Source organism: Fusarium keratoplasticum, chromosome 5 (genome assembly GCF_025433545.1).
Source record: "Fusarium keratoplasticum isolate Fu6.1 chromosome 5, whole genome shotgun sequence".
NCBI classification, from domain to species: Eukaryota; Fungi; Ascomycota; class Sordariomycetes; order Hypocreales; family Nectriaceae; genus Fusarium; species Fusarium keratoplasticum.
In genome coordinates this window covers 4,015,003-4,038,026 of record NC_070533.1, presented here as the reverse complement: position 1 = coordinate 4,038,026, position 23,024 = coordinate 4,015,003, and the positions used below count along the sequence as shown (strand labels likewise).

Here is a 23,024-nt window from a genome sequence, read left to right as displayed (position 1 = left end):
AAAACAGGAAAAGCCAGACTACTATACGAACAGGGGAATATACAAAGAAAAATGTCTGCCTGTCTGTCTAAACAGAGGATATAAAAGCCAGGACCTTTGAACCACCGTCCCATTACCAACCGCAAAAGACAATCTCAAAGACTCCAGATCCTAAACCCTCAACCCAATAACGTGCGTGATTACCCAGAAACAAGTTTCGTCATCTTACAATACCCGTTGTCCATCGTCTAGTGAGCCTTCTCCGACGGCTTGGCGGCGTACTCCATCAGGATGTCGACGGCCTCGTCCCAGCCTCTTGAGGCGGCAATCTCAGTCACGCTTCGGCCAAGCTCGTCCTTGACATCGAGGTCAAAGCCAGCCTTCTCGCCGAGCAGGCGAAGGATGTCCTCGTCGCCGTTCTCGACGGCCTGCATCACACCGTTCCAGCCACGGTACAGCTTGTTGGGGTCGGCGCCGTGCTCCAGGAGGAACTCCAGGATATCACCGTCGCCGCGGTATCTTCGCAGGGCCTTGACCACGGGGAGATGCTCGCCGGGGGCGTTGATGTCTGCGCCACCCTCGTTGATGAGGAAGTAGACAATGTCCTTGCGATCCTCTCGGATGGCCGAGGTGAGCGGTGAAAAGACACCACCGTTCTTGTCCTCGACCGAGACGCCGGCGGCGAGGAGCAGCTTGACGGAATCCAGCTGGTTGGCGACGACGGCCATCTCCATGACTCCCTTGAAGGCCCGGGGCTCGGCGAGCACAGAGAGGACTCGCTTGAGGACGGGAGGGTTGCGGACGGCCATGCACACAGGCCAGTCCTGACCACGGACGTTGGGGTCTGCGCCGCGGGTCAAAAGAAGGTCGACCATCTCGATCCTGTTCTCTCGGATGGCGGTAGTGAGAGGGGAGTGGCCCTTGGGGTTCTTGTCGTTGGGGCTCATGCCCTGGTCGAGGAGCCAGTTCAGGGCCTCCATGTTGTTGACGCTGACAGCAGTCTCGACAATGCCCTTGGGAGAGCTGAGGTTAACGCCAGCCTCGACAAGAGCAGGGAGGAAGTGAAGGCGGTTATGTGTGATACACTTGAAGGCCGGGTACTCGGCGGCGGGAATGTTGGGGTCAGCGCCGTTGGCCAGGAGAAGAGTGAAGATGTCGCTTCGGTTGTCACGAATGGATGTGCAGAGGGGTGTATATGTGTTGTCCTTCTTCGCGTTGGGATCCACCTTGGCGTTGAGGAGGACCTTAACGGACTCGATGTTGTTGACACTGGCAGCGAGTTCCATGATACCAGGGCACTTCTTGGGGTCAGCTCCGTGGGAGAGGAGGACCTGCAAGCAGGCAGTCTGGTAGGTGGCGGGCCAGAGCATGTGCTTGGGACCAGGCAGGTTGGGGTTGGCCTTGTGGTCTAGCAGGCTGGTGACGATGTCGACCCTGGAGTTCTGGATAGCCTCAAAGAGGGCGGTCTTGCCTTCTCTGCTCTTGGCGTCGGGGTCGGCGCCGTAGTCGAGGATGAGGTCGATGAACTTCTTGGGCGTCTTCTTGTTGATGGCGCTGATGAGAAGAGTCTCACCAGTAGCCGTAAGCTGGTTGGGGTCGCCACCATAGATGAGGAGAAGGTGGGCAAAGTTGACCTTGTTGGCGATGGCAGCGGCGGCCATGGCCGTCTCATTGTCCGGACCACGAGTGAAGTTAGGATCGGCGCCATACTTCAGGAGAGGAACGGCGCCAGCGAGGAAGGACTTCTCGACAGCAGCGAAGAGAGGGGTGACACCATCGCGATCAGTGCCGTTGGGGTCAGCGCCGAAGAGCAGGAGAAGACGGACAGCCTCGGCGTCGGTGTTCATGACGGCTTCCTTGAGAGCCATGTGCTCAGGTCCAGTGTTAGGCGAGACACCGCGATCCAGAAGCTGCTCAATGAGCTTGTGGTTCTTGCCACGGACAGCAGAGATGAGAGCGCTCTTGAGGTTGGCGGCATCAGCACCAGCAGTGTTCCTAGGGTTCCATCGAGGCATGCTGAAGGGATCAGCCTTGAGTCGGACAACCTTGGTTCCGCCATTGAGGTCAAGACCAGAGAGTTCCTCGAGGGAAGCTTCGCTGTCGGAGAGAGCGGTGTGCTGGGAGCGAGTCTCATGCGACTCGTCAAAGGTGCTCATGCGATCAAAGGTCGCGGTAGTTCCAGAGTGATATCGCTCGTTAGAGCTGATGGAGCTGGCAGTGTTGATGTTGTTAGAGCCTCCGTAAACTCGGAGGTCGGCAAGGCCAGGGCTGAGAGGCTCCTGGGTTATGGATGAGGTGCGCTCGGCCCAGGGCAGAGGAGGCAATGGGGGTTGGTTGGTGCTGATGACACTATGGCCTTCAATACCGCGGTGCTGAGAGGCCGACGAAGGCCTGTACTGTGATCCATGGCCTTCAGACTTAGCCCGGGAGACACCAGCTCGAGTGTCCATGCGATCGAGGGCGGCGGCGAGGCCAGTGTAGCCGATTCCAAGCTCGTTCTCAATCTTCTCATTACCCAGACTCCACTGGAACATCAAGGCGCTCATGCGAAGGCTCTCGCGCGTGCGGCCGAGGGCGATGATCATCTTCTCGATATCATTGTCACCAAAGATTCGTCCCCATCCACGTCGCATGCGACCCATGGCGCCCTTGCGCTCGTTCTCGAGGAACTTGCCCAGCATCTGGTCGAGGAGCTGGAAGTCGGCCTGGGTGACGCGGAACTTCTTGCTCAGCTCTGAGATGACATCGCCGGGGAAGGTCTGCTGATTGCGGATGCACTCGCCGAGACCTGCTTCAATAGAGAAGAGGATTTCGCACGTGTCGAGGAAGTCGTGGGCCAGAACGTCGAGGCCGTGAGGCTGCTTGGTGAGCATGGTCAGATACTCGAGCATGCGGACCGAGATGCGGTCGCCGAGCGCCGTCGTCTTGTGGCAGAGCTCGAGGCACGCCGTCTGGGCCTTGGTTGAGTTGGCCATGACGTTGCTCTTCTTGGTGGTGAGGGATCGAGGCAGCGGGCTAGGGTAGAGCTGGGAGTGCTGAGAGAGCGACGAGGCGCTTGAGTAGATGCGCTGCTGCTGTTGTTGCTGTAGCTGTAGCTGTTGTATCTGCTGCTGTTGTTGCTGGAGGAGCTGCTGCTGCTGCTGAAGGAGGGTCTGGTGCTGCTGGGGCGTGCCCGGGAAGAGGTGATGATGTTGTTGTTGTTGAGGAGGAGGAGTCCTCGGACGAGTCAACGAGCTGGGCAGGGACGGGGTGCTGGGGGATGAGGGGAGACCGAGCGCTTCTTTGGATACCAAGGAAAAGGACTCCCGGGGTCCAAGAGAAAGGGCTTCGATGAAAGAGTATTCCTTGTCTACTCTCTCTTGTCTCTCTGCGGTTCCCAATGCGAGATGCTGCGAGTTCATCATTGAAGACGAGACGGGATGGATGTACGGACGAGGCTCCCTCTTTAGAGGAATTCAGGACGCGGGAGCAACTGGATTTATGGCGCCCAAGCCAGAGTCGGCCCAGGCCCTATGGAGCTGTGGTCGCGGCCGCTCAGGTCCCAGAAGACGTGCCATCTCGACCTTGGCTCTCCGTTCCGTGCCTGACCAGCCGCAACATCTGCGCTGCGCTCTGACGACAGGCATGAAGGAGGAGGGTGTCGTCTGGCGCGCTACGGATCTGCCGGACTGTGCAGCCCAGTCTCAGTAGCGCAGTCACACTAACGCCCCAAGATCCAGGGGCCCACTCAGCGGACTCGATCGTGCTTGGGTGAAAGGTAGGGAGTCCCTGCTAGATGGCGCTTTGACACGGGGATGCCCCTTGAATCCGTCCTGAGAGTTGCATGGCGCCGTCCGTGTATCGTAGCCGAGACCTTGGGAGCCCACCATATGAACGGGCCTCCTTCCCTGCATGGGATAGGACGTTGCGATCGTCATCTATATCAGACGGAGTAACAATGTTGACAATTACCTGGACTAGAGCAAGATTGACTTGCAGGAAGCAGGGCAGGCAAGGTAAGGCAAAGCCGGCAAGGCAGGCCTATCATGCCCGAATACTACATACACGAGGAGAGGACAACATCAGTGCGCTCGGACTGGCTCTTCAGGAGGGAGCTAGAGAAACAAGACGAGAGGGGGGCATGTACGGGCTGCAACCAGCCAGCCAGCCAGAGCCCGCGGGGGCAACGCGAGGCTTTACCCGTCTCTGGTTGTGGGTGTGCAGAAGACAGGCAGAGGGAAAAGGCACGACACAGATCGGCATAAGCCTTGACAAAGCCCGCGGTGCAGACGCTAAACCCAGGATAACCTGACAACCGCTGTGACACGCAATGGACCAGACAGACAGCCCGCCCAGCCCATCTCGCAGCTCCCCCAGCCCAGCAAGTACAGCGCAGCTCCTCCCGCTCACAGCGGCTGAGACGGTACGTCGGGACAAGAGACATGGCTGGCTGGACGACAGACATGGCACCAGAGGCGTCGTTTGGAGTGACGAATGGACTGGTCCAGATCGGGAACCTTGCCGGTAGCGCCAGGAGGACCCGAGGGGAGCTAATCATGGCGATCTGGACTGCGCTTTAGCACGCATCGGAGCTTTTGCATCACCTCACCAGTGTTTTCTACGATCAAAGGCCTGCTGAAAGGCAACTATTGGACCCGCCAGTAGAGGAGGGCCTTACCCACTGTAGGTCAGCCACTGTCCAGTCTCTGACCTCGGCTAGGTGAGACATTTCGATGCACTTGGTTTCCTTTCTTTTTCCTTCCCTCCCCTCACATAGAGCCCGGCCCCCAGATCCTGGGGATTTTCGAGGTTTTACTTTTTCTTCTTTGACAGAAGGACGCTAGAGAGGGTTTTGACTACCAGGCGGGCGTTCCTGGCGCCAGAACAAAAGAGGACGAGAAAGAAAAAAAAACTGGGTGTGCTTGTCCCCTTGCTTGCCGCGAGTACCTAAATACGGGCAGATGGTGGTGAGTTCACGGGCCCCCTGCCGATGCGGTGCGCTGATGTCTCATGTGCGGCATCATTTTGTATCAGTGCGTTTGCAGCCGCGTGCCTCAGTTTATTCCTCTGTCCGTCCATCTCTCGTGTATCTCAATGAAGAAACCCTTGCCGCCCCCCCTTCAAAGACCCATAGACACAATTAATTGGAAACCCGGTATGTAGCCACCTGGGCTGGGCTGGGCTGAGCCACCGCATCTAAACTACGGGATACGCTGCTGCATGATGCGCGATAATTTCAGGGTTTGGGTAAATTTGAAAGACATACCAGCCTCCAAAACCATGCAGTGACTTCCTCGCCCGTTCATTCATTCATTCAATTCCTCATGTCCAACCACCGCTCCCCGGTCCACAGCAGAACAATCGCAATCTCTGCAATCTACGGTGTGGCAATCGACAATGGGCAGATAGTTTCTGCCCCCATTTCTCCCACCAAGCAAAAGAGTCTTGCCGAGTCGCCACCGCCGTCACGGCCGAACCAGGCCATCTGCCACGTGGAGATAGGCTGCTAACCTGGGTTATGCAAGGGCCAAGGCATTCTCTCGACTGAGGCCCAGACAAGTTCAAACCACCACCCCCCCATCAATCCAGCAGGAACCGAGCCCAAAGCTCCGAGGCTGTTGGTTGGATGACCCCCCTCTCCTCTCGACAACTTTCTCCGGATTAAGCATCGCGTGTGGCTCCAAACCCGAGTGTCACTTCCACTAGCGCTGCACTACATATCGCCGGCGTGGAAAAGGGGTCAAGGGAGGGCGTGCCCCTCGCGACACAGACCCGTTGGCTCATTCATGTCTACGAGCTACGAGAGTGAAGAAGAAGGGGGACAAGAAAACATGTTTGCGATTGTGACGGCGATGCGTGAAAAGAGACCAGTCGCAAATAGGCGGCAGTGGCGGCACCCTGACAAGGCTTCACAGCAGTCTGTAGCCACAAGGCGCGTGGCCCACCTCTAGGAATTGCTTTTTGGTCCCCGTATGATCAATCAGCTGTCATGGACCCGTCCATCTCCATTCCCGCCAAGGTTCCCAAGGAACCGGGACCGTTCCCAAGCTTGTTTCTGTATCCATCCATTCACACAATGTATTCACTCTCGGTAGTCCCGTTGGTGCCCACATCGGAAACGGCAGCTCTCACCAAACCAGATGGCGTCTCAGCCGTGGTGGCCGTGTTTGCTTCATTCCTGGTCCTGGGGAAAGACGAAGAAGCAAAAAAAGAGAAAAATCTCGAGCCTAATTTCTCATTCCTTCGTACCGCGCAAGGCGACCATCATCTCCCTCCCTACATTGGGCATCACCCACTCTGCTTGGCACCCAGGTGGTTTTGATGTAAGGGAGTCGTCCGTTGGAGAACACATGTCATACTGAGATGCCAGCCGATGACGGTTCATGTCTTGATATCTGACCTCTGGGTCTGATATCTGACAGATTGTCTGAAAGTGATCCATCATCACGTTGGCAGCCGAGACTTGCATGCCTTCTGAGCAAAGAGGCTGAACAAGATGCTCCCATCCTTGGAATGCCCCCAGAAACCTTGGTTCACGCCAAGCATCTCCACCAATCCACGCCCAATCAAACACGGAAAAAAAGTTTGCCTCTAGCATCTGTGACCAAAAGCAAAGAGAGAAGAGGAGGCTCTCACAAGAAGAAAGTACAGTGCCCCCCGTGGCAACAGAGCCGCCTGTCCTTTCGTCGAGTTTGCATCTGTGCGGATCTCACATCTTGCATAAATGGCTGCTGACCCGAGATTCGAGCCGTCCGGCCTCGTACTTCCGGGCGGCACGGCAATCTGCAATGTCAAAGCCCGTAACGCCACATTGTACCGGGGGAGAGCGGCCAGTTACAGACAGTCCTCAGCTCTCTCACACCTCCCCTCAATTTGCCCTGACTTGACTGTGGCTGGCTCATTCACCCATCGAGGTGGGATATCAATTAAACCCAGCTCTGTTCGACCCTGGGAGGGTGCCATCACCAACAAACTCTATCCAAGCCTTAGTGCCAGGGCGGGCTCTGGGCAGAGTGAATTTTGTCCACTGAGAGGCCAGGGCATTCTTGGTCGAAACAATTCAGGAGCCATTCAGTACCCTCTTTGTCAAAGTGTTGAGGCCAAAATCCTTGCACGACGTGGTATTCATCACCACCTCGAATAGCTTCAATAACAACACCCATTCTGCCCCCCATGGCCAGTGCCATCCTCCCCCGGGCTCGGATATATCGATCATCCAAAAAGACGTTTGACCATTGTCCCCGTCTGAACGCTTGGACTTCAGCTCTGAAGACGCTAAAAATGTTGCTAACAAGTTTTGGCTCCAACTTGTCAACATCACTTCCCGTCCCCAACACACCAAGATTGAGAATGGTCTGAGCGTTTTTTGAACAAAAAAAGCCACAAGACTCTCGTCGAATCCGGCGGACCGGAACGCGGAGTGTTGTTTGACTCGGGAAAGGGGCATTAGAGTCAGGCACATGTCAGGGGGTCCGAGTTTACGGCACATTGACTCACACAGCGCTCACCACCTGTGGCTTGCCGTGAGTGTGTAGGGTAGGCATTGGATGTCGGAATGGCAAAGATGGATGAGCAATCAGGCTGTGCTGGTAGACTTGTAGGGGTGGTCAAGTGATGTCGTAACAATCCGTATTCGATCATATTAAGACCTTGGCAAGTTTCAATTGCGCTGCCAAGGTGGAACTGTGCTTTTGTCGCTGTACCATGCAATTCATAGAATGCGGCTCGATTTCCGCGAATTCACCCACCGCCGTCACTCGAAACGACGCCATGTCTAGTGTCTCACCAACTTCAACGGAACTCCTTCATGACTCGCTCCCGCATTGATAAGACCGGCGATGTACCCATCTGCGGTTGGATCTACAAATTTGTATCGCTTCAAACTCCTGCAATAGTACTGATGCTGACTGATCTGCGTGCAACTCTCGATGAGATAGGGAACGACCGATCAAAATAAGCAACAGGGTCATTTCGGCAGTTTGAATGAGTCCACTGACACGCGAATCACTTCTAGATGAGGAAGTGAAGGTATAGGACCTGAAGTAACAAGCCTGTCGTTTCATTCACCGCAAGTCAGCCAAGGCATGGCGGGTTAAGGGGGCTGACTATCTAGGCTGTTACTGATTGTTCGAAGAGCAGGCTCCAGGACTTGCCAGTCCTGACAAGCCATGGTCGATATACCCCATTCATCTTTATCAAGCGGCCCGAATCGAGTACATGTCACAACAACAAAAGCTGTCAACGGCCGTGTTTACGAACCGCGCTTACACGAAACAGACCGAGTGGTGAAAAGGCTGTTAGCACGATGACCAGACACATTTTTTCACTGCCAAATTCCGAAGCCAATGACGGATACAGCGTTTGCTTGAGACTCCCAGACGATGATTCGATAGACTGTCGCGTCTAGTGACTGCATATACATAGCTCCGCCGCACGAATACCAGACAAAGAGACCAATCGGACGAGACGAGCGAGACTGGAATGACAACTACAATAGAGAGGAAGCATGGTGAACACAAGAACGTTACTGCCAGTCTGGAAATGGCACTTGGTGATGCCATTCTGGAGAGCTTTTGAGAGGGATGATATGCCCAACCCGGTGTAGAGAGTCATTCCCACGGGTAACTCCTCATCTGAATCTGAAGGAGACCTAGGAGTTCTAGATCTCCGTCATTCTGGAGGGGAATATTCATCACACAAAGCGACAATAACGAAGAACCATAATACCCACCCCCCATCCGGATGTACCTTGATGCAAAGAGGCTTATCAGTTCGCCTTTGTCCCGGTGCTGCCCAGATTCCCTGTTTCGGCCTTCATGATCTCAACCACAGCCCAGAGGCTCCGAATCCCATCATCGCGCGTCTTGCTCGATGCTTTAGACATTTTACAACATAACACCCAAGGCAGACAATCGGATACTCCGTACCTATGCGATGACATGAACCTTGATCTAAACTTGTCAATGAGACAAACATGTGCCTGGCTGACTCGATGCTGACAGAAACATGGCCCCATTCCCAAGCAGACGGCGCGGAACTAGGCCAACTGTCAAATCCAATAAACTCTCACGTCAAATGCCAGACCAGTGGTTCGCCGACGCTTCCGATCAAAGACGGCCGATGACAATTCCCCCGCTAATCACATTCATGTGACGAGGCCCGGGTCTAGACCAACAAGGTTAACCGCCGCGGTGGTGACAGCTTTGACGGAGTCCACATCTAGGCCGTGGTCTTTTTCCGCTTGTGGCGCTCGCCTGAGAGATTCGCACGGCCGGACCGACGTGCTGCGGATATTTCTTCACGAGCTGAGCCAGCTGAACTTCCCAGGCCACTGGGTGGCTCTATTCCCGTACTGGTTAGCAATTGGTCATCGTTCATGAGGTCACTTGCTGGGCTGTAATTGCTATGGGTCCTTGATTTGTGATCTGCCCTCACTACCTGGGCACTTGAGCAAGCATTATTAAGTAAAAGAGCACCGATGAAGCCGTGAGATGCGATGCCTCAGCTAGATACGTCTTGAATTGCAATTTAACGTATTCTTCCCCGACTAAATCACCCCACATCGATGCGCCGTGGTCAATGACTGAGAGCGAGCTACTGGTGGCCTCGTATAGCCCTCACTTATCTTGACCAGCACTAACACCCCACGGTCTGAAGCACAGAGCTGTACTGGTTTGGGCGGAATAATTGGTTAGAAAATGCAGCGACTGATGGGGCAAGTGTAACTATGTTGCCCTCCTTGTACCCGCTCTATGAGCAGTAGAGTGCTCGAGGTGAATTAGGTTCAACAAAATTAAGAACGACAAGTAAGACGTGATAGTGTTTTATGATCTGATTTCAACTCGTTTAAATTTATGCTTTAACAACTATTTTCCTTGCGGCCGTGGGCGTTACACTCTTTTGACCAGAAGTGCCATATCCATCAATAATAGTCACAACCACAACTGAATAGACTTGATTATCGAGAGCGTTAGAGACTCATGCAAGTAAGAGCTTGTGTAGCAGGATACTTATCTGACCAAATAGTTCGATGCCTTCTTAGGCATGTAAATGGTCAGAAAGTAGTACTTCGCCAACTTTATACGGAACCCAAATAGAGAGCTTACCACTTACCTACCTATGTAATATACGCAAGATGGATCTCAGCCTATGCATCTGATATGGCAGTAAGCTTAAGAGAGGCGCTCCTGTCATTTCTCTGACTAACATTCTATGCGGAGAAGCAGCTCTCCCAGTTCTGTCTATCTACGCGAAGGGCTTGCGTGCGCAGTCCTTGACCTAGTGTAGCAAACATTATATTGAAAAGTCAAGTATGCACTTAGAACGTATAGTAGGGTTAAGCTACACCAATGAAAAAAGCAGCAAAGCTACGGGGTTCATACCGGGTGCCACGCATACAACCCCATAAACGCGTTTGTCAAGACTACGTACTATGATGATGGGCTTTTCAAAGATAAATCAACTTGTGGCACATATTGAAATTGACCAGCTTGTTATTGTTTCTCATAGGGGGAGAAACGACAAATGTGGACACAGAAACGATTGAGAGGCATGGTCTTTGTACACGTGAACGCATATAGACAGCTTCAAGGTTGCACTTAGATGATCAGATGAATGGAACGGATAAACGTATTGAAATTATGCTCCAAGGCTATTAATCTAGAAAATCGCATTGTTTCCGCAAGAAAAGACTCCCCCAATTCCGTCTCCCTTATCAAACAGGTCCATCAACTCTGTGATGGCTGCCCACAATCCGCCCGCATTGAGGAAGAGTGTAGCGCAGATAATAAGGACGTTGACAATGGAGAGTGAAATCTTTCTCCAATTGGAGAACTTGACATCCCAGTTGCTGTAGAACCAGAAGATGGCTGCAAAGCCATATGTAAACCACGGGATAGTCGTGGCGGAGGTGATGGAGAGGATGGAGTCGAAGATGGGGATGACGTTTGAGATGGTGAAAATGAGGATCCAAAACGCGCTAACAGAGATAACCCAGGTGGTCCAGGACTTCACACTGTTATCGGTGACTTGGTTGAGAGCGTTCATCTTCCGGAGTGCGGCAACATAGAGATACTTGCAACCAGTGTGACCGATGGAGAGGGCAGTAGCAATGACGGCTGGCAGGACGATTCCATACGCAACCTTGGCCGGAATAGTAGCAGCGGCGCTGAGAACCGGGGAAGTTGTGAGTTCGGCGCTGAGGCAGTATAAGACAACTGCCATGATGACGTAGAAGACGGTGCTGCCAATTTCCAGGACAGCCAAGGAAAAGCCAAAGTCGCGGGCAGGATCCTTCATCTCAGCCATGTAGCTGACGAAGGTGAAAGTACCGGCATATGAAAAGACGACTCGCAGGCAAGCGTTGAGACCATCACGGAAAGACGGGTGGCCAACAATAACAATATCCCTGGACCAATCGTCTGGCTTGTTGTTTGGGCCTGAGACTGCCAGGCTAATCAAGACGACCATGCAAGCACCGACAACGCTGACGGCGTTGGGGATACCAGCCTTGGATACGAACTTCATAGTTCGAGGAATAGACAAGAGGTAACAGCCGATGCAAGAAACCAGAATAAAGACGACTGTGCAAGTTCCGTGGTTGCTGAGTGTGTTGAGTGCCACTGAGAGGGTGACGACAGCCGACGCAACGATGAAAACCACCTGGATCATCATGACAACGCCAGCAATAGACTCGAACCAAGGACCTCCGACGATCCGGGTCATCTCGACAATGCTGACAACGTTGGGGTGCTTGCTATAGAACTGCAGGAGCTCAAAAGCCGTATACCATGATAGGAAGCCGATGCCGATGATAGCGATGATTCCGGGGATGACGCCCAGGGTCTTGATGGTGGACGGGAGAGATAGGATACCGAGACCAAGCTGGTTTGTGAAGAGAATGAGGATGGTGTCCCAGCGACCAAGCGTTCTGTAGTTCTTGCCGCCTTGCTCGAAGATGTTGCCCTTCTCAACGGCGCCGGCTGGGACCTCTTGGAAGTCGGCGGCAGTCTTGACCTGGTCATTATCTGAGGCACTTGATTCGTGAATCTGATCGTCCGCCGCGGCCGGTTCGGCCGACTTTTTGGAAAATTTCATGAGACCCATTGCCGCGGATGTGTTGGTGTTGTTCGGCTTGGGCTGAGGAGGAGGTCTGTGATGTGGCCTTGGGAGGGGATGTTGAAGCCTACCCTCTCAACATGCGGTCCTTTGAGATGAAAAGAAAGGACTGATGTACCAAGCAAGGTAGGAACGGGAGGAGAGGGAGAAAATATGAGAAGAAATCAAGACCGATGGGCTAGCGGGTGGACCAGATTCTATGAGCGGAGTAGGGGTCTCCATTTATATACCCTTTTTTTTCTGGAATGTCATATACCCCAGGCGAAAGAGCTCCGATCGGAGCAGGTCTTCGGGCGGGTAAGAAGCTTTGATGCCTGTGCACATGGCCGCGATGGTCCGATGGAGACTCGAGTGGGAGAATGGGGTTGCGGGAAGGAGTTCACAGTGACCCCCTAATCCTCCAGGAACCCCAGGCGAGCGAGCGGCCATCTTGGGAAGTCGGCCACCCAATGGAGGCACTGACATTACGGAGTTTGGGCTATCAGGTCATTTGAGACCAAAGACAAAGTAGTCTGGTGGGAAGAGGGGTCGTCTGTGGAGGCGTGACTGTCGTCTTTTCCCTCTCGAGCCCAACCCCGTGGGGGACGGCGAGTCTGGAGGTTCCATGTTGTGTCAATTACGTGATGAGTTGCAATTCTCCAATGTCATCTACGACGAGTGAAATCCTGGGGTCGAGGTGTTGAGATTGCAGAGGGAGAAGCTTGAGAGCCAAGATGCAAAAAAGGGTGATCCGGAGGCGAAATTGCCAGTTAGACGAGGGGCTCTGCTTGGCGATGAATGGACCATGGCCGATTGGACATCGGTGATGCCGGCATACCCGCCGGGATGGAGCACCGAAAAGTGGAGAGCCGCTCCGTTGATGAGGTTGACCTGCCTGAAATGAACCTGCAGTCTTGGCTAAGGAATGCACGGCCGTTGCCTCCGTGTGTTGGCCGGTGGCGCCGGAGCCGTCCGCCGAGTCCGGTTCAAGTTTGGAGGCAGACTCGGCGGTACAAGCCGGAGGTCTTGAGCAAGACGCGGTAGAAAAAACTCTGCCAAAAGGAACTGAACTGAACAAACACTCACCCTCAGCCAAGAATCAGCTATTTACCTTCCTGACAATGTGGAGCTTTCTCGGCTTAATTCCCAACTGGCGCGCCTTCTTCAAGAGTTTCTTTTACGTAGAAAGATGGAGACAAAAGTCTCGGCATGAGGCTCTCTTACATAGCAGAAACCCACACGTGGTCCTGAGAGGCGGCGTTGGAGCCGCTTTTAGTGGAGAAGAGGCTCGCTTTTGACGTCAAGGAAATCAGGGGTTTGGTTGCTTCCACGTCGCCTTCTAGTGCTCTTCCATGCTTCCACGGACGAACCCGAGGCCCTGGATTAGACAAAGAGACTCTTTGTTCCTCGTTTCATCTCGGACCCGCTATGTCTTCCGGGATCGGCGCCCTTTATCTTGTCTTTCTGTCGTATGCTTACCTGAAAATGGCAGAGATCAAGCGCGCAAATCTTGAAGCTGGTGCCACTGTGAGACGGGGTATCCGCAAAAAAAGAGAAGCTTACCCGCCCACCAGTCGAACGACGAGTATTTTTGTTCCTTACATCTGATTTTCAGGGTCATGCCATGCTGCATTCGAGCTCTCCCAAACAACTTGATCACCATGCTTGATCTGGTCGTCCGTGTGTCCAACGCACCTTAATTGCTTTCTCTCTTCCCACCTTCTCCTTCTGGAAACTAAGCGCACCTCCTGCGGATACCTCGGGAACACCTTCTTTCTACGTTGATCAACTTCATAGCACTCGTCTCATCATCCAACTCCTGCTTAACTCATCACCGTGGGTAAATACTTGGCGGACCGTCATCTGACCGAGCTTATGGCTGGTCAATGCTTTTCACAAGAATTTTCTCTCGTGAAAAGTGCCTCGGCAGTTGTTCCGGCTTTATCCAAGGCTAGTAATGGCCTGTGCCTTATGCTTTTGTGCAGGTCGCCCATGTTTTCGCTTGTTGAATGCTAACCTAATGTTTATTTGTATCAAGATTGACGAACATGTTGATAACTCAACAGCAAGTTTAACTCGGGTATCTTGGTATCTGGTTTCAATCATGAATGAGCTTCATTTCTCACCGGTTGATTAAACAGTGTTGCATCTACTGAGACCGAGAACTGCATGCAGTGACGCCTCTATAATCGACCCAATGTGAAGTGGTTCGATTATTAATGAGGATTCAGAGAGAAACACAAATACCCATACAGCCGTAGTAAGTTCACCACATGAAATTATAGCTCCCCTATTAATATTATTTCTTCTGAATGTGCTTCGCATGCTTCTCTCTTCTCACCTCTGAAAGGGGTTCCTAAGCCCCTTTCACAGGTCTGCAATTGCAGGATGACTAATGTCGCTCATAGAGTTAAGTTAGAAAGATGTTTCGTTTCTCACTACTTATATCTTGCTATCAAGCCAATGTGTAGACACCAGAGTGCGACTCCCTAGTGAGCTGTAGACTGTGAGTATGCTATTACTGGGCAGCATGACAGTGCAGCCTGGTGAGACTGCCCGGACGAGATGGCGGGATAAGGGCGGCAAGTCTATCGCAGCTGGACTGGACCGCTGAATAGAGATGAGATGTCAGGCTCTGAGCGTATAGATATGCTCGGAATGTGCTATTTACCCTATGGGTTATAAACTTGTGCACTTATCTGCCTGATGCGATCTCACTTAGGGGCCGGTAATATCGTGTGGAAAGGCATTGTTGTGGAACTGGGAGTAAGCGTGCTCATCACTGCGCTCACTCAAATTGCCCGGCAGAAGGATCCCAGAAGAGCTGAGAAGCTAGTTTTTATTCAAGTAATAGGAAATCGTTGTCTATCCGCGATTTCTAACATCTCAGCATAGTAGAGACCATCGCTAGGAAACTAATTATTTCGCCTTTGCGGCAGAGGTGTGACTAACTGTGTTCCTAGTTCGCTTGAACGTCGTATTTGCCTACCCTTTTCATCACCCTAGTGTCATATTTAATTAGAGGTGATGTGATATAGGCCTCAATACTTTACCGGCTACAGAGTAACGAATTACTTGGCTGTCGTGGCGACTGGTGGGAGTGCGGTCAAATCTCGGCCAACACAGACCTGAAAAACGTCGATTATCACCAGTAGAACGCGGCAAAAGGCCACACAAAGCGGATCTTTGTTGCCAGACTAAATTAGACAAAATAAATGACATAGTCGCACTTTTACAAATTCGCGATTCCTGACAGGCTGCAAGTTGAGCCAATGTGCAGCTGGTGCCTCAAGCACATGCCCAACCAACACAACAAGTATATAAGCAAGCAAAGGCCATAACCCGCAATCTCACTCATCCATCTCCAGCAGAGGCCTTCTTGTCCTCCTTTTAAGCCTTCATCATGTTCTACGCGTCAGGACCGATATGTTCTCCATGCCAGTCATTTCTTTCGGCCTATCTCCAAGCCACCATATACGATGCTCCATCTGAACACCTCGCGCCAATTTTTTCTTCACTGAACTCATCTGCGAATTCTGGCTGTTCCCTTTGTCAAATTGCCCGTCAGTATTGCCTGTATCAGTGGAACAACGCCTTGCTATTCAGCGATGAGCACCGGATCATATTGGAAGTCAGCAACTTCCACCAGGACTCTCTCCGCCAAATGAGCAAAATCAGACCCAACGTTTACAGCGAAGTCGCCGACGTGACCGCTTTTAGCAAGCCCATGATGATGGTTGGTCTCGAAAATAATTCGAGGGCGCACTTACTGCTTGGAAGAGAGTATTCTCGCTTACCCCTACCTGGAGTATTTGAGATGGGGTCCCCCAAACCAATAAGCCACCTCCTGTCGACCGAACATGCGGAACAGAGCATCTATTCTGATCAAGGCATTGAAGCTATTGTCGAACATGCGAAAAACTGGCTTGGCATCTGTCGCCAAGGCCATGACACATGCGCGAATTTCACAGCCATCGGCGGCCATGAATCGGAAAAGATCATACCTACCAGGCTCATCGACGTAGGAAACAATGAGAAGGGGCAACCCGCAAGGTTGCATATTGTCTCAGAAGATGATGGAAATGACATCGAGTACTTGACCCTGAGTTACGCCTGGGGCCCTGTAACCGATTTTCCAAAGGCCACCAAGTCAAACCTCCAAGACATGATGGGGATGCTCCCCTGGCCCAAACTACCCAGGACGATTCAGGATGCCATTGTCTTCACTCGGACGATGGGCATCAAGTACTTATGGGTCGATGCCCTTTGCATCTTACAGGCAAAAGGTCCCAGAGACAAAGCTCACAAGGAGGATTGGGGTCACGAGGCGGCACGCTTTGGTCACTACTATCGAAACTCTGTCTTGACCCTTGCCGCGACAGGTGCTAGCTCATCTGACCAGGGATTGTTTCTCCCACGGCCAGGGCTATCAGTGCCAAAAGAGCCCCTAGTTTACCAAGAGATGTCGTCTTATGGAAACGTCAACGAAGTTGCGGTTCGACTAACGGCCCCCGAATGGAACAAAGAGATAGAATACAGCCCATTGCTTCAGAGAGGTTGGGCAACTCAGGAGCGATACCTATCCACCAGAATCCTACATTTCACGCCGAATTGTGTTTTATGGGAATGCCATCGGCTACGAGCAACAGAGGCAGACGTGAGTGGACTCCACACAGAGAAAGTAATGCGTGTCTGGAGAAGCGATCATAAGTTCATATCTGCCTTTAGAGATATCCAAGGTGACGACTCCAATATCCAGGCTAGCTGGCGCTCGTTCATTGAAAGCTACGCCGGAACTCTGTTTTCCTACCCTTCTGATAGGCTACCTGCATTGTCTGGCATTGCCGAGAGTATGAAACATCGCATCGGCGAGAATTACATTGCAGGGCTTTGGGAGAACTCTATACCACAAGACTTGTGTTGGATGGTAACCGAACCGTTCTCCCAGAGTTTCCAAAAGGTTCATACTCTACCTTCATGGTCCTGGGCGACAGTGGGAAAACGTGTGACGTTCCTCCCCTTGATAGATTCAGAGATTCAAGTAAAGAACTGGAAATTGAAAAACAATGGCGCGGACACATCAGGGCAAGTGTCGGGGGCAAAGCTGAGGTTACACGGCAGTTTTATAGAGTTCAACCTCACCACCGATCTTGGGCTCAGGACTAATCCGGATCACGATGTCATAGACAACGTTTTAAAGGCAGAACATTCAACCGATGGTCTACGCGACCCGACTCGCGCCTATCTGGATACGACGGTCAATAGGGATATCAGTATCCAGAACCACCCATGTCTGCTGATTGGGAGCGGGACTCACAGCCCTCAGCAGAGTGGCTATCCATCAGGATGTGCCTTAATTTTAGAGGCAACTGGGAAACGGAGGGGACAGTTTGAAGAGTTTAGGAGAATTGGGTTCATTGAATCTATTACACGGCTTAATCCGCTGGCAATTACCGAGAGAACAATCGATCTTGTATAATAATATGCCTTAGTCGTTATTATAGTACCGTCGTCTGATCTATGATGAGATACGACAGTCTGAGACCAGCAGGGTTCCGCATAATATCCCAAGTTAACTCCATCCCTACTATGGCAGGACACGCATAAAACTAAAGATTCTGCTAGCTGCAGCCACCGCGCAGAGACGAAGTTGTGCCTACAGCCGTAACGAGCCTTCAAGTCGCAAATATGCTCAATCAGATATGAAATTTCCAATCCCATTCCATGAGTCTAATCTCCAGTCAACGGATCCTTTAATGATGCTGTCTTCCTGGGCTAGGGCAGCTTTTGCGGTAAGATACCAAAGGCAAGCTATAATTATGATAGACACTGAAGAACTGGGCAGGATGATTATTCGTTATTCCACTTTGGAGATTACTGAGTCTGGCACTATTTATAGGTAAGGGCTGAATCAAACTGGCATTGTCCCCTTGGATCTCCACTACCTAGGTACCTCTAGATAACATTGGCATCCGAGCCAGAGCTCTGTTGAATGCTTTTTCAGTGTCCATGATTCTGGACTGACTGTTTGAGTCGGTGCACCACATTGCCTAACCTCTCGTTGTGAGAAAAGAAGCTTCTAACGAATAATTACTTGCGTCCTCAGAGTAACGTGGAAACAGTGATTCATTCAATCAATTGACCCGTTGCCATGAAGTGAGGCTAGACTGAGCTGACCTTGCCACCCGCAGCATTAATCATCACAAAAGTGAGTTGCATCTTGATTATCGCGCCCGCTAGTGTCCATATCCTGCAATGATTATCCATGCGGACGGAGTACGGACGAAAGACGACGAGGATTACAAATAAGCCTCCTGAATAACGTTACATAACGTTATTCATTTGTCAGACGAACTGTGTGTATTCATCTTCTTAAATAAAGGCCATTAGAGTTGTAGAGAGCTCTTCATAAACAATCAACACTTTTATCTGCTTGCGTCATTTACCCTACGACACCACCAAAATGTCCAAGATCCTTGCAGTGTTTGGCGCTACTGGCCAGCAGGGCGGCTCAGTCATCAACTACGTGCTCAACGACCAAGAACTCTCCCAAAAATACAAAGTCCGTGCCATCACCCGAGATGTCAACTCGGCCAAGGCCAAGGAGCTCGATGAGAGGGTCGAGGTCGTCCAGGGCGATGCTTTTGACCTAGCGTCGCTTGAGACCGCCTTGGCGGGTGTGCACACCGTCTTTGCCATGACCACGCCGGCTTTCGGGCCTGACGCCTTCGACGTCGAATACAACAGTGCCAAAAGAATTGCCGACGTTGCAGTTGAAAAGGGCGTCCAATATATCATCTTCAGCACTCTTCCATCCGTCACAGAGATCTCTGGCGGCAAATACACCAAGATCGTACCCTTTGACGCCAAGGCGAAAGCGGAGCAGTACATTCGCAGTCTTCCCGTAAAGAGCGCCTTTTATCGCCCAGGATCATTTATGGAGAACTTTCATTCTCAGCCCTTCTGGGCCCCCCGGCAAGCTCCCGATGGGACCTGGGTGGTTTCCACCCACATGTCCCCCCAGACTAGACTCCCTTTGATCGACGCCGTCGGAGACTCGGGCAAATTCGTGGGAGCCGTCTTGGCTGAGCCGGAAAAGTTCCAAGGCAAGACGCTGTCGGCCGCCACGAGACTGTACAGCCTTGAGGAGCTTGCCGCGACCATGTCTCAGGTGACAGGTCAAAAGGTCGTATACGAGCAGATTACACCGGAAGAATTCGCAAAGCAAGTTCCCATCATGACTGAGATCTTTGTCGAGGCATTCCAGTACTACGAAGAATTTGGCTACTTTGGTCCCGATTCCGAGAGCCTGGTCGCGTGGGCTGCTGAGAACGCCCGGGGCAAGCTCTCCACACTTGAAGAGTTTCTCGAGGCTCATCCTCCTCAGCTGTCATAAAGACAATGACAAGAGCCAAGCTCGTACAGCTGGGGAAGCGAGATGGATCATCAGAGGCAGCATTTGAGCGTCTGTGCACCATCACTGGGATGTCTATGTAAGATCATACGTTGGGTTGGGTTGAAGCACATGGTGAACTTGGCATGTGAGGGATATTGGGAGAAGGTTACCTAGATGATGGACTCTATGGCAGCGTATGGAGATATGTCGTCTGTGTAACTATTTTGAGCCAACATGTCAGGAGTGGACTCAGCCGTGATGCAGGCGGTTCGGCGTTTTTCTTTAATTTAACAAACTTAAACTCAATGAGTCTTGATCATTTCCATCCGAGCGTCCCGGGTAGCTGTGAATGGTTCTTGAGCCTTCTGCAGGAACACAACATCATGTCTGAGTCTCCAGATCCGCAAAAAGAGGGGCCTCGGATCCTCGGGCAAAGCTAAACAAGTTTAAAGCCAACGTTTGCCACCCTCCTTGCGAGCTGGCAGAAGCCACCCTGGTCGAGGGAGCCAATCCAAAAGAGATCTCCCCTGCGTTCAACCCACTCGCTTGTTTTGGTGGCCTGTCACGCTGATAAAAGTTCTCAAGCGATCAGTAGTTGCATCTTATCTCGCGATGCTGCAAAAGCAGCTTGCGGCAACGGCGGCGCATTGACGTCAACTTGAAAGTTGTCAATATTTTGATGTCCATCTTCCTGCTGTACTTGGCAGGCTCCCAGCTAACATCCCAAGGTTGAATCATATCATTCATCAACAAGTGACCTCGCGAAACTCTTCTTTACGAGCATCAGAGGGTGACAATCTCGGCAACAAACGAGTTTCCTCTTTGAGCCATGTCATCAGTCAGTGCACTCTCCAGGGGCCTGCCGCGATCGTCCAACCGTTGAGCCGTTCCTGGGACGCCGCAGGGGATGCCGAGGCCCTACGCAGAACGGCCCAGCTGCGCAGGCGCAGAAAAGTCGTTATCACTCCGGTGCCGGTGAGTGAAAAACAAGGCCTCCCCACATCAGCTTCTGCATGCCAAGCAGGCAAGCTTGAACGGATCAATTTCTTACACGAGGCTTTTGGGGCTCTCGGCCCTGGCTTGATCTTGGAGCAGCCAATGGATGGCGATGCGCGGGGCATCGGATCAGATTATCAGATGATCAGATAAAAAAGATGTCAGGGGTCGTGGCGGATGGCTGGACGGATCGAGCAAGGTGCGTCAAATTGTCACGCACGCTATTAACCATTTGTGGAGACGAGCCCGACCATGCCATGGGTTTTCGGTGACTCGGACCAACAAGTGAGGATGGGGGTCTTACCAGGGGGTTCTTTGGATGGATGGGGGGATATCGGATCCAAGCGATGAGGCCCTTTCAGCTGAACTCGAGTGAGCGGTATAAGGGCAGGCCTCTTCCTCCACCTGTAGAGACTGTTCTCCTCGTCGCCAACGCTTCATCTTTAGTCACTCGCTAAGCCTACTTGCTTCTCTCGTTTCAATAATTCCGAGCAATCGACCATCATGAAGACCTTCACCTTCCTGTCCCTGGCCTCTGTGGCCGCTGCCCAGTTCCCCCTCTGCGCGGTACGCATCACTCCGGCTCTCCTCTCCACCTGGGGGATTACACAGATGAGTAAATAGCTAACGCAGCTTCTCAACAGGTCGACTGCTTCACCAACGTCATCACTGAGCATCCTCCTCTGGAGTGCACTCTTCCCGACATGTACTACTGCTTCTGTGACATGCCCAGCATGCAGAACTACTTCATCCAGTGCGCTCGCTCTGACTGCCCTGACGAGGCGACTGCCAACAACGCCATCGCCTTTGGTGTCGACCTCTGCCTTGGTAAGACTTATAGAGGCTCAGTCTGATTGCCAACCAGTAAAGCTGACTAGATATATAGAGCTCGGCTACACCATCACCGTCCCCCCTCTGACCCAGCCTACCGTAAGTTGAGCATGGTCTGGTATTGGGGAGTTTGAATACTGATATATGATGTAGAGCCCCGCCACCACCACCAGCCAGGACCCTGAGGTCACCACTACCACTGAGCCTGAGGTGACTCCTACTGAGACCGATGCCGAGACCTCTGCTGAGACCTCCGTCGACGCCGAGACCTCCTCTGCTGAGACTACTGCCGAGGAGACTTCCGGTGCCGAGACCACCGGTGCCGAGTCCACCAGCGCTGAGGAGACCACTGGCGCTGAGACCACTGGTACTGAGGAGACTTCCGGTGCTGAGGAGACCTCCGCTTCCGAGACCGAGGGCGAGACCTCTGCCGTCGAGACCACCGGCCCCGAGCCCACTGAGATGACCACCAGCACCTTCTATGCCACCGAGACCTACACTATCACCAGCTGCCCCCCTGAGGTGACCAAGTGCCCCGTCGGCAGCGTCACCACCGAGACCATCGCTATTTCCACCACTGTCTGCCCCGTCACCCAGAAGTTCACCACCAGCACCGTCTATGCCACCGAGGTCCACACCGTCACCCAGTGCCCTCCCGAGGTGACCAAGTGCCCCGTCGGCAGTGTCACCACTAAGACCGTTGCCGTCTCCACCACCATCTGCCCCGTCACCGAGGGCGAGGAGAAGCCCACCACCAAGCCCGTCCAGCCCACCGGCCCCTGGACCTGCCACGGCTGCAACTCGACCGCCATCGCCGTCGTCACCAAGCACACCACCCAGAACCCTGAGCAGCCTCAGCCCACCAAGCCCACTGGAAACGGCGAGTCCCACGAGACCGAGGTCCACGTTCCCTCCCAGGTTCCCGCTCAGCCCTCTGGCGCTGCCCCCAGCCAGGGTGAGGCCGAGCCCGAGGAGCCCGCGCCCACTGTCGTCTCTGTCAACATGGTAAGTGTCTCATCCAGAAACCTCCGCATACAACAGCTAACATGGTCCAGGGCAACTCTGCTTCTGTTTCCAGCTTCCTTGCCGCTGCCGGCATTGCTGTCGCTGTCTTCCGCCTCCTTTAAGCGCTTTCTTGATGTAGTTTAAGGGCTGAGATGTAGATTGACAACATTTCGGGTCATCTGCTATCGCCGTTTACTGTATTCTTACACTTTTATGGAGGAAAGATTTAATGAGTAATTGTTAATTGATGTTATTACTCTGGCTTGTACACGGCCGGGAATATTTCAATCTGGTCTTCACTTTTTGCCTATTTGTGATGCGCACTCTGCATATGTGGATGGTCCTTGAAGGTTCTTATGAAAGAAGTGAGGCTATGTTAGGTACGAGGGACAGCTAAACTAATGTCTTGCAATACAAGCCATGGGTTAGTATGATTGCAGCCACACTACTACTGAAGCAACTGTCATTAGCACAGTCGCGTGTCACTGCAAAGCAACGAGGTTCAAGGATGGTAATTGGCAGGCATTTGTGGAGTTCCTCACCCGCTATGATTGGCTCATGCGAGGATGTCAGGGGTTCTCCTGATGCTTCAGATGTTCGGGTTTGTACCCCGCTTCGCTTGGAAACTTCAACCCCAGAACAATACTCAACGCCGAGAAACTAGGGAGCCGACCGGGCGCTTCTAGCCCTTTTAACTATTCAATCCTCATCCTGGGATGAGTTGTACGACAGTTTACGCGTA

The 23,024-nt window shown here is 52.5% G+C and overlaps 4 protein-coding genes across 4 annotated transcripts; 2 read left to right on the top strand and 2 right to left on the bottom strand.

The window, feature by feature from the left end:
• Positions 1 to 227: 227 nt before the first annotated feature.
• NCS57_00793300 (uncharacterized protein) lies at positions 228 to 3,383 on the bottom strand (the record flags this gene model as incomplete). The annotated part of the gene is made up of 1 exon (XM_053057768.1): positions 228 to 3,383. The coding sequence occupies one exon, from the start codon at positions 3,381 to 3,383 to the stop codon at positions 228 to 230; it is 3,156 nt and encodes a 1,051-aa protein (XP_052913963.1).
• A 7,234-nt stretch (positions 3,384 to 10,617) lies between these two features.
• NCS57_00793200 (Aa-trans domain-containing protein) lies at positions 10,618 to 12,063 on the bottom strand (the record flags this gene model as incomplete). The annotated part of the gene is made up of 1 exon (XM_053057767.1): positions 10,618 to 12,063. The coding sequence occupies one exon, from the start codon at positions 12,061 to 12,063 to the stop codon at positions 10,618 to 10,620; it is 1,446 nt and encodes a 481-aa protein (XP_052913962.1).
• Positions 12,064 to 18,517: 6,454 nt separating this feature from the next.
• NCS57_00793100 (NmrA domain-containing protein) lies at positions 18,518 to 19,450 on the top strand (the record flags this gene model as incomplete). The annotated part of the gene is made up of 1 exon (XM_053057766.1): positions 18,518 to 19,450. One exon carries the CDS (start codon positions 18,518 to 18,520, stop codon positions 19,448 to 19,450), a length of 933 nt encoding a protein of 310 aa, XP_052913961.1.
• Positions 19,451 to 20,950: 1,500 nt separating this feature from the next.
• Positions 20,951 to 22,404, top strand: NCS57_00793000 (CFEM domain-containing protein; the record flags this gene model as incomplete). Its single annotated transcript, XM_053057765.1, has 5 exons — positions 20,951 to 21,013; positions 21,091 to 21,274; positions 21,333 to 21,376; positions 21,431 to 22,282; positions 22,333 to 22,404. 5 exons carry the CDS (start codon positions 20,951 to 20,953, stop codon positions 22,402 to 22,404), a joined length of 1,215 nt encoding a protein of 404 aa, XP_052913960.1.
• Between the last annotated feature and the right edge of the window lie 620 nt (positions 22,405 to 23,024).